Source organism: Diabrotica undecimpunctata, chromosome 10, assembly GCF_040954645.1.
Source record: "Diabrotica undecimpunctata isolate CICGRU chromosome 10, icDiaUnde3, whole genome shotgun sequence".
Classification (NCBI taxonomy): Eukaryota; Metazoa; Arthropoda; class Insecta; order Coleoptera; family Chrysomelidae; genus Diabrotica; species Diabrotica undecimpunctata.
In genome coordinates, this window is record NC_092812.1 from 27,769,104 (window position 1) to 27,781,175 (window position 12,072).

The following is a 12,072-nucleotide window of genomic DNA, read 5'->3' on the forward strand; positions in this document are numbered from 1 at the left end:
CGCAATTCATGAACCAAACAGTTTAAATGGATAGTAATGGTGGTTTTTTAAAATCGTTTAAACTGTACTTAAAGACATTCCAGTTTCTCCAGCAATGGAAATAGTCATTCGCAGGATTGCGAATATCTATTCGCGCAGCGTCCGATGCGCGATAGAAATATTCTGGAAAATGTCCATTTATGGTGCACTGCGATGTCTATCGGTCACTCAAGATCTATAGATAAACTAAATATGGCCAATCTGCCCAAAATTGAACATTGTTGCTCTTTCGATACTACTTAATATTTTATATTTGGGTTTTGCGACCCTTACTCTGACCCTGAAAGTTTATTAAATAATAATAATAATAAATTTTTTATAAGTGATTTTGAGAAAGGCGTTACTTTATAATTTTTATATATAATTTGAGCCTTATTTCCCTGCCTTATTCAATTAAATATTTCCGCAGCTATATATTTTACAGCGATATAGATACTTCTAAAACATATAGGATTTCATTATGCTTGATTGGCTTCTATATCTATTTCACTCCTTATTTTCTAACGCTATCAGACGTAGTAGGTATTCTGTGACTTGCAACCACACGTTGTGTAAAAGTGCAGCCCCATCCGATTTCTAAATTTCGGTAGGTACTTTTTTGTGCATATTATTAATTCGGTTGAGAAAATGTGTTGAGAATATAAAAAGTCCATAAACTGGTTTTAACTTTGCCGACATAAAAAAGTAAGGAAAAAAATCGTAAATAGCGTCTTTATCTTTATAGTTTTATCTTCGTACTGTATAGGTCAAAATTATTTTGGTCATTTACAGGGTGTTCCAAACATATGAATTACATTAAGTATGTGTCTTTTAAATGAAATACCCTATATTTTATTATATTTTCGATATCTGCGATGATTTAGATTTGTTAGTTTTGTAGTCGGTATTTTGTAAAAATGTAAAACAAATAACATTAGTAGTGTTTAAATTCTCAACATCAGTTTGTACTTTAAACCAAATCTTATATTCCCGCTGATAATATATCTTACTTTTTGTTCAATTGTTGCAATTCTATATGTTGTACATTTGTAAAGGGAATCCAAATTTATTATTTAATACTTGCAAATCTTCAATAGTGATATGTATAATATATGCTTCTTAAAAGCCTCCCACATCCGTTTCTTCAAGTTATTTGGTGGGACTACGTTATACACAATTCTTTTTACGTATCCCCATAAGAAGAAATCAGGTGTGAAGTTAATCTGAATGATCGAAATGTCCAATTTTAAAAACTATTGCGTAAAATTCATCGAGTTTGGAGATTCTGGTTTAAAGAGCGCCATATATCGCAATGAAAATTTCCAGGAGCTCATCCCACTGCAGTCACATTGTTGTCCTTATGTCTACGTGAATATCTTCAGACAAAATGGGCAGCTAGTTTATTAAAAAGTCTAAAAACAAAGCCTGGTATGAACTTTTTTAAAAAATAGGAACCAATTAATTATCGCCCATTAGTTCAACCCAGATATTTACTGGCTATCTATGTATATTATTAATTACTCTAAACTGATGCAGATTAGAGTCAGAATAATACAAAAAGTTACCCCCCTTAAAGGATCAGTTATTTTTTGAAAAAGTTTTAATTTTCTAAATTCTAGCTTGTTAGTAAAATTTTTGGTACTTTGGTACTTTGACGGCCACCTCACTCAGTAGAGCTTTTCTTATATGGTTGCATTTGTTACCCTATCCCGATATTAGGATCCATCGACGAGCCTGTATCACTCTGTATCTGTTCTTTGAAGCTTCTTTCACTTGATCTTTGTTGTGGAAGTCCATACTGGGATTACATATAACATCACAGCCCTAACGTAGGCTACGTTTAATATAATTGGATTTCCTTGGCCGCTGATACCTTTCTGTTGATTTCTTGCTTATTTTGTGGACTCTCAGGTACTTGACGACGTCTTCTCCTTTGGTTCTGTTACCTCTTAACCTGATTTCTTCTCTTGGGGACCTGATCTGTTCGTTAAAGATGATGAATTGGGTCTTCGTTGCTTATCTATATATTCAGATATTCTCCCAAGGTTATTTTTAAGTATTTCGATGATCCTTCTGTTATCTTTTGTTGTTGAAAGATTGCCATGTCATCTGCGTATAGGGCCGTTGTTTTGTTCACGCTTCTTCGAAGATAAATTCAGACTAAATGTTAAAAGAATATTGTAGATAAAAATATTGGATCCTACATACAGTGACTCACAGCTTAAATGATGCAATAGCTACTTAAGCTTGTGTCAGTGGCTCAATATTTATTAGAAAAAAATTACATACTGAAATTAAATTACTACAAGCCTTTTAAACTAGTATAAACTATTTTTTATATATAACTACAAATATTTAATTATATTATGTATGATTTTGATGTCACAACTAAAATGATGCAAACTTTAAAAAAATAAGATTAATAAAGTAAACAAACTCTACGCGTTAAAAAATGATTGCTAATATTTTGTAGGTCCTCCTTCATTATCGAGTACAGCCTGCAGTCGTCTAGGCATTCATTCGACCAACTTTCTGGTGTACTCTGGGGAAATTATTTTCCAAGCTTCAGTAATTTTTACTTTAAATTCATTTCTATTTGATTTAGGCGTACTATTTACTTTATTTTTTAATTTCAACCACAAATATTCAATAACATTCAAATCTGGTGACGTTTTAATGCCATTTCGGCAATTATAAAGCAACCAAGTACGAACCCGATATGAGGTGTGTTTTGGATCGTTGGAGCTGATAAAACCGGTAATTGTTATTAATAGCTAATTTTATCATGTTACTAACTCCTGCAGATGACATAAACCCTCACATCATCACTCCATCTCCACCGAGCTTTACCATAGCTTCCATATTTTTTAATTTTCGTTTTTCATTCGGCTTGCTCCACACCCATGGTATTGCTTGTCAAATTTAACGTGATACTTGGCCGATTTGAAATTAGGCTCCACCCACGATGCATTCGACCACAACATAATTCGTCCTTATTATTTCTTGGCCCTTCGAAGTGCATGGTACTTGTATAGTCTGCGACAAAGTTTATTTTTTTACTTATGTTTAGAGTTACTGTGTGTTGAAGAAATATCGTATTACAATAGATTTGACTTTTTAAATAATTATTGTTAAGTATTTTAAATTGTAAACATGGATTTTCATTCAAAATTAGAAGGCAACGTCTTGTCTGGACAAACGAGGGAGGTAATAGCAAATGTAATTATTTTTATGGAGAGAGAAGCGATGCAAAATCCGCATGTTAAATATTTTAAAACAGGGTCGCATGAAACTTTGAGAAAAGTGATGAGAAATATAAGATTTCGATGGAAGAAAGCGAAGAATAACAGAAAAATCCTAATGGAAAAACCCGATATACAAGTGCTCCGGAGGAAGTTTCTCAGAAATATTAAACAATATAGTGAAGAAAATCGGCCCATAATTTACATGGATGAAACTTATATTCATTCCTCTTATACCCATGACAGATACTGGGGAGACAATACCACCGAAGGTCTGCACAAACCAGTGTAAAAAGGGCAAATAAATGTTTCGTCGGTATGTTCCAGGTATAAGATTAACTACTGTTCTTTTATTCTTATACAGTTTACTGTAACGCAAATGTAAAGCTTTCATCTCTGCCAATATTCCTCTTATAAAATTACAGAACGAGACATTTATAGAAGTGTTCCAAAAAACTGCCGCTTCAACATGACTGAATGGTCAATATTAATGAGTCAAATAAAATATAATTATTAGAAGAATTTTTTTACCAAGCAACAACAACAAAATATTGTGTATTTTGAGAAAAATTTCCGAAGGAAAAATTGAAAAGTCAAAATAACATACAATGCATACATATTATAGAAGTTCCATTAATAAATAAGGTTACTCTCTGTAAACTTGTAGTACGGAGTGTACCAACGAGGCGAAGAGACCGAGCGCATTATGTATCTCTTTTCCTCCGAATGCGTTCTCACTTAATTTTCTACGCAAGTGGACAAATTTGTCAAGTATCACCTTAAATTTGACAAGCTGTACAATGAACACAAGATATGATACAAATGTTCCAAAATCGGTTCGCTTCGTGCATGACGTAGTCAAGAACGCTTCTTCACGCAACATTTGCAATGTAGTTGTATAGGAAAGACTTTAATTTTAAGTTTTTTATATAATTTGGTTAATTTAATTATAGAAATTATAAAGAGACGATAAAATTGTGTTATTATAATATTTAATCATAAATAATATTTAGAAGTTAATTTAATTTTATTGATTTTTGGTACAGTTATTTTGTTCACATAATTATCCTTTATAAAACAAGTTTTAATTATTTTTTATTAAACATAGGTACAGGTTGATCAACTTATACTCCACAGTTTGATATTTCAGATGTTTAAAAAGATACAAAAAAGTGGTATACAACCATAGAAATGGGTCGAGTACAGCTAAAAATTTTAAATTATTTTCAAATAAACAAGGTATTCACACTTCTTAATTTGTTAATGATCACTTTGTAATGTAGGTACACAAAATTTGTACGTATATACTGAACTAAACACAAAATCAAAATAAATAATGATAAAGTCAACTTTATTTAGATCGGATGAGCTAGCTGGCCATCGAATATGAATGTAGTGAGGTCACATAATATTGCACAATGTTTTAAATGACATCTTTTGTAACTTTCACACATAAAATTATCTTGGTATTGTTTAATAATGATAATAATATGTAAGCACTACGAGCCTACTAGGCCCATGGCTGATGTACTATTCTTTGTCATTAACTTTTCTTTCCCAGGTTACGTTAAGTCCTCTCATATCTTCTTTAACTTCGTTGCTCCGTCTTGACCTCGGTCTTCCTCTTCGCCTTTTGCCTGCCAATGCACTAGGTAGTACCATTCTGGGAATTCTAGATGGAATCATTCTCTGCACGTGACCCAACCATCTAAGTCTTTGAACCTTAATTACCGCTAATATGTTGCCCCAAGATTTTGCGCTGCCAAACTAATAAAAACTCCTGGTGTTTTTTTATTGTGACCTATTTTTCAGAAACATACATCACTATTAGCCTTATTATGGTCTTGTATGTCCTTAGTTTTGCTCTTCGAGATATATTTTTGCTTCTTAACAACCCATTGAGAGCATATACAGCGCGGTTCTTATTACCAGACAAAGAATATGATTTCTTTGTAATTGGGAAAAAGCTCACCTTCTCGTCTAACTTTAAAATATTATCACAGGCTCTTTTAGGAGTTAGATTTGAATCTGTTAACATCTTCTGTATCATATAAATACTTAAACTCTTTTCTACAATACTATCTTCAGAAGCTTTTTTTAATGGAACTGGTTCTCTTGTTGTATTCATTGTGTTCATTGTACCATGGGTTCGAGCTTTCTTGACTACGTCACACGCCTGGGTCAGCTTTCAAATGTCATGCGCAATATCATACCTTGTGTTCATTGTACCATGCTCCACACCGATATTTATCCATCGGACCATATTACCATCAGCAAATATTACTGAATTCCAAAAGTTCAAATCTTTGTTAATGTGCTACCTAGCGAACATCAATCTAATTTGGCTAATAAAATGTTTATTTCTATCAGTTTGACCATGTAGGTTAGTCTTTTGTAATATCGGTCTACTTGTTTTAGGGTTACATTGTTTTCTAAACTGTAGCATTTTGGAGCATTATTTGCTATTTCTCTGACAATTCATCTATCCTCACGTTCGGTAAAAATCTTATTTGGAGCTAACCTTGATTTATTTTCAACTCTATTTTCATTTGGTAACATTCAATAATGTGCTGGACTGCTGATGAATATTTATTTGCCATTTTGGATATGTCTCTTTGGATATATCCATTTCTATGGAGAGCAGTAATTAACTAAGTTGGGCGACCCATCCTTTAAATAAATTTGTTATTTGTCGATTAAATACTCTGAAATGTCAAATTAAACATAAAAATTACTGCAATATGAATTTAATGCAACACCTACTTCGCAAATTTCCAATTGATAAGTTCCGTAATGCTTCATCTTATCTGCATCATTTTAGCTGTGACATCAAAATCATACATCAAATAATTAAATATTTATTGTTATTGAAGTATGCTATTTTAGAAAACTTATAGTAATTTAATTTCAGTATGTAATTTTTTTCTAATAAATATTGAGCCGCTGACACAACCTAGTTTTATTGAATAGCCTCCTCCTAAGTGCCTTCTCTGTTGAGGTTGGCCATCAATATGGCAAATTTCTCTCTATTCTGGGCTTAATGAATTAATTCATTTCCTTTTGTGTGGGTCCAACCTCTGATGTTTCGGATATTGAGTAGCGACTGCATCATTTAAACTGTGAGCCACTGTATATGGATTTTCTACATATAGGAAAACTAAGAAGAAACATTTTATACTTACGGCTGCATCTTATTTCAGAAAGAAAAATGAATCAACCAACTGAGCGTACTAGGCTGTTAATACCTGTTACTCTACAACCAGAATACCCATTTAATTCTAGTATAAGTAGAGAACGCAAGAAGCGTGTTAAGCAGTTCCAATGTTGCTTATGTGCTATGTTTTTGTAAGTAACATTGTGAATAAGACAATAATGTTGCATGTTCCAAATGTAGACGTCATAATATTTATAAAAGGTTTAATCGTCTACACATGTATATCTTTCAATGTATGTTAATAATTTTAGTTTTATTAGAATTTATTTTATTTATCTATTTTTATTTTATATTCATGGGATATCTCACTTTTACAAAAATAGTACAAAAATAGAATATCCTTACCGTAACAAAAATACTAAAAACTAAATATTAAATGATGATTACATAATGTTAAAAGATTAAATTAAATTTTCCTGAAAATCTTATTAAAATGAAGTGAATACTCCAAGTTAAAGGTCAGTCATCTTCAATCTCTAACATACTCAGTAAAAAAGTGATTAAATTTGATAGATTTTATTTCCATCAGATCATAAGATTGGTTAAAGTCATTTCCCAGTGTCTAAATTCTGTTAATAGGGAAAAATTGCCATAATTTGTGTGACAGTGTTTTATAGAAAACAAAGACATGAAATTTGGATCTTTTGGTTAAAAAATTGAGACTTTCACTCGTGAATACGTCGAGAAGTATTGAATTTAAGAAAAAACTTTTTTTTTATTTTTAAATGCATATTTACAATCTAGTACATTGAATAATTAGTAAATGTGATGACAATATTGACTTAATTTGGGTACCGTCCAGCGACAGTTCTCCATTTTCACCTATGTAACCAGGTCTTCTGGCCAAGTCCTCTTCAGTCTTCGTTCTTCCATTGGTGGCAGATATAATTCACTGATCATTTATTTGTGGTGCGTTGATTTACGAATTTTGGCCTTGTTGGCTTGAAGTGATATGCCATCTTTTACGGTTGGTACCCCCAGGTCATTGTCAACGGTTGCATTGCTCACATACCAAGCGTTGTTAGCACATCATACGCAGTGTTTTTGATTGGAAGGTCTGCAAAATGTTTGTGTTTGAAAGCTTGCTACGCCGTAAGAGTTCTACGCCATAAGTTCATATTGGTTTTAGTATGACTTTGTAAAACAGTATTTTGTTCTCCAATGACAGTTGTGCCTTTCTGCCAAGTAACCAATTTATTTGTTTCAATTTTATATTGAGCGGAGTTCTTTTGGCGTTAATGTGTTGCTGCAAGGTGAGCTTTCGGTCCAAATGCAACTCAAGATATTTCACAACGTCTCTAGCAGGAATGGGGGCATTATTTAGACTAACTTGTGGACAAGTACGTCTTCTTGTTGTAAATGTGATTTGGCCTGATTTTTCGTTATTGACCATTTTGTCAACCAATTCTCTAATGTATGCAAATAATTTTGCAGCTTTTCATATCTGGGTCTTTGTTTGAAACTGAAACGGCTGTATCATCAGCAAAAGTCGCCACTGTGACGTCATCTGTAGATATCTGTAACTAGTAGATATATTAGCAGTAAAGATTAGGTACAGGAAGGGACCGAGGACACTTCCCTGGGGAAGTCTGGATTGGATTGAGTGATAGGTTGAGAAATTATTATTGATTTTTACTTGGAACGAACGTTCGTTAATATAGGACTTTAGGATAAGGTACATATCGCTAGGCAGTAAAGATTTTAATTTATGTAGCAAACCGTTGTGCCAGACTTTATCAAAAGCCTGCTGAATATCGAGAAATACTGAGGTACACATATTCTTTTCTTCCAAATTTTTCTTGATTTTATTTACTATTTTATGACACTGTTGGATTGTTGAATATTTTTGACGGAAACCACACTGATGTTCAGGTATTATGTTCTCGAGTGGTACAGTTTCGCTTATTCTATTTAGCAGGAGTCTTTCAAATATCTTGGACATTAAGGGTAACAAGCTTCTCGGACGATAGGAAGAAGGTTCTGTAGGCAATTTACCTGGCTTTCCTATCATTGTAATATGAGCATATTTCCGCTGGATTGGAAAATGGCTTAACTGCACAGCATTCCATTGTAGATAAATAATTGTAGATACCATTGGGGCTTTGTGAGGGTTGGTACTTATTGTTATTCTGGGAACCTCGAATGGGGAGAGCTTTTATTGGAGGTGATAGTTGGCAGGGTGCATCTAGATATTCTCTAACTCCATCATCATTTATGTTTTGCCCTAAATTCTGAGTAAATATATTTTCTAAATATTCTGCAAATACATTAGCTTTTTCATTGTCAGTCCAACTTCTATCAGGTTTTCTTATGAGAGAAATTGGTAGTGTCGATTTCTTAAATTTTTTAGTTGCTCTCCATATAGAGTGGTCATCTGGAGAGAGATTGTGAATATAAACATTGAAGGTGTCATTAGTCTATTTAGCTGTGTCTTATCGAGTGGATTTCGGGATCTTTGCATTTTACACTCGCTCTTCTTTTTTCGGTTAGAATTTGTTTAATATGTAATGGCACATTTTTGGTTTCAGGATTACCCTTTTTACTTATAGTAGATTCCCAACCAGCGTTTTGTATTACAGCCGTTAGCTTGTGTACTGCAAATTTCAGCTCATCAGATTCTTTTATTCGTTGATCTATCGTTATACTCTGGTTAATGGTGCATTCAAATTATCCCCAGTTCGTTTTTTGTTAGATAGTCTTAATGGCTGTTGATTGTATATTATAGTTGTGCTTAATATTATTATTACGGCGGTATGGTCAAAATTAGGCTCTATGTTTGAATGCGTGTTGAAGAAGAATGAATTATTTTTCTGTAATGATCGATGTAGATTTCTACCTCTCGTTGTAGTTATTCTGATCCCCATAGAGTATTTTTGGCATTCCAATCGCCTGCTACCAGGAAGTGTGAGCCAAGGGTTTGGAAGAAGCTGTCGTATTCTTCAACTAGGATATTATGTCTGGGAGGCGAATAAATAGCTGCGACAATCAATGGCCACGAGAACAGAAAAAACTTTATAAAACAAAAATTTAGTCAATCTATTCATTCTCGAATTGTTTTGATTAAAACGTTTTTTCATCATCGAAAAGAGGTTTTATCTACCTCCAACGTAAAAACAACCCCCGGTATAGGGTCAATTTTGAAGCGAGCGTAATCAATTTTTTTATGAAAATAAGAGAAAATAGTCATCGAATGAACTATAGTAGACTAAATATATGAATATATGTATTGGTGTTTTATTTTTACCAACTGTTTTATGTATATTTAATATTTTATACAACCTTGTATTTTAGAAAATAATCTGTTTAAGGTCAATATTTCTCATAACTATAGTAATAACAGTTATATATAGTATCAACGAGGAAGACAAAAACAATTCTACCTCCAGCGTAAATGAAAGTGATACTTCAATAGAGACGATAGAAACTCCTGTAATATCACTCTTTTCTGCAATTGTTCCACTAGAAGATGTCAATGAAGAAAAGAAAACATTGAACAATGTAGAGCTTTGGAACGAGGCTATTGAAGAAGGAAAAAAAGGTTTAAATCAAAAAGACGAAATCGAAAAAGAGGTTCCTTCTTTGAATGTGCAGAGTCCCAGTTACAGACACCAAAGAGTCACTGCTACACATGAAAAAGGGAGACGTTTGTCTAGAACTGGATTTGTGGAGGAGTACGCTACGAGATATATACACAGGTAATTGAAAAGTATGCACGAAAATATTTTATGGCGCATGCGATAGAAAGAGCTAGGCCAGAGGTTCCCAACCAGTGTGCCGCGGCGGCACAGTCCCTGTAGGTGTGCCGCGAAATTTTACCGTCTTTTTTACTAGTATTTACTTTTTAATTCGCCGTGATAATAACTTTTACCGACTATTTTTCATTGAATAAAACTTCTGTTCTGCGCTTGTCTGCTGTTTCAATAGTTCAACACTCGACCAACAGAATGCGATAGCAGCAATATCGTATAAAGACGTGCGTTAGTTCAACATATCACCGCTTGTAGCGATACTGTTTGAAGACTCTCACATCTAGAGATGAGCATCGTTGGAAAAAATCGATGGTTTTTATTTTTATTATTAAAATTCCTTTAGTTATAAATTTCTCTAATGACGGTTATGATCGCAGGTTACGCAAATATTGTTACACACTGTCACTGTTGATCGCTACTGTTGATCACTCATCTCTACTCACATCTCACACAGACAGTCGTTGGTCAAACGTCGAACAATTAAGTCCCGTATGATTGAATTTCTTTGCAATTTGTAGTCAGAGTTATTCTACTGCTCGCTTTTAAAATGGATCGATTTCTAATTAGGAGTGAATTAGCTAGTGCTAGTGCGAGTACCAGTTCAAGTGAACGTAATGAACATCTGACTGATGATGAAAACATTTCGGAGTGTATACCTGCGAAACGCAAACGGATTACCAATAGTGATTGTGTAAACGTAAAGGAAATTGTTCGTCAGTACCATGAAAATTATTTATCGTTCGGTTTCACGTCATCTGGTGGTAAAGAGCCTAAACCTGCTCGATGCTTGATATGTGGTCAACAGCTGTCCAACGAAGCCTTGGTGCCGAGTAAGTTAAAAAGACACCTACTTACAAATCATTCATTTGCGGCTGAAAAACCTCTTGAATATTTTAAAAGGCTCTTGTCAAAGTAGTCTACTCAGGCTTCTACTTTTAAAAACTTTCATCTATGTCGGATAAAGTACAAGAAGCCAATTAGGCTGTGGCTGAGTTGATTGTAAAAAATATGAAATCCCATACAACTGCCGAGACGAGTACTTTGCCAGCATGCTGTGAAATTGTTAAAATTATGTTTGGTGAAGAATGTGAAAAAGAGGTTAAAAAAATACCATTATCTAATAATAAGATTAAAAGACGTAAAAGGACATGTCTAAGGATGCTGAATCCCAAGCAAATGAACAGCTCAAAACAGCTGAATTTTTGCGCTTTAAGTGGACGAATCCACAGATATAACTGGGAAACCCCAGGTTATTGCTTTTGTTAGATTTATCTGCGAATCTAACGCAATTGAACAGTTTTTATTTTGTAAAGACCTCATTTAGAATACAACAGGACTAGATATTACTGCTGGTTTGTCTTGGCTGTCTTGTTTGAGTGTTTGCACAGATGGTTGCCCTGCAATGGTAGGACACTTAACAGGGTTTCTGGCTTTAGTCCAAAAGGAAAATTCAGATATTATTTTCACACATTGTTTTTTACACAGAGAAGGTACTTGTTGCTAAGTCATTGATGCCTGAAGTAAATGACGTTTTGCAAACTGTTGTGAAAATAGTGAATTACATCAAAAGTAGACCTTTAAAAGCGAGATTATTTAACAGTTTGTATTCTGCTATAAATTTTGAGCATAAGCAGCTATTGTTGCATACAGAAGTAAGATGGTTATCTCGCGGACGTGACCTTTAATAATTCTATGAACTTAAAGAGGAGCTGTTGTGTAAAGAAACCTATGAATGCAATAATACCGTTTTCAACTTTTTATATCTGTGAATCTGCTTTCTCGTCGATGACCGCCATCAAGAAAAAAGATTGTTCACAACTAAAATCTTTAGAGGACGACTTGAGGGTGT

At 33.6% G+C, this 12,072-nt stretch overlaps 1 protein-coding gene across 3 annotated transcripts in view; it reads left to right on the forward strand.

Moving 5' to 3' along the window:
• The window catches only part of cd (peroxidasin homolog cardinal), a 65,109-nt gene that overhangs the window by 28,746 nt on the left and 24,291 nt on the right, over nt 1-12,072 (forward strand). For 2 of the 3 annotated variants that reach the window (XM_072546659.1, XM_072546656.1), the window contains exons 2-3: nt 6,461-6,605; nt 9,783-10,169. In XM_072546659.1, coding sequence (XP_072402760.1) covers nt 6,469-6,605; nt 9,783-10,169 — 524 coding nt within the window. In that variant the 5' untranslated portion in view covers nt 6,461-6,468. Of the gene's footprint in view, nt 1-554; nt 626-6,460; nt 6,606-9,782; nt 10,170-12,072 lie in introns of those variants that run through there. The other variant, XM_072546658.1, reaches the window with a different exon arrangement.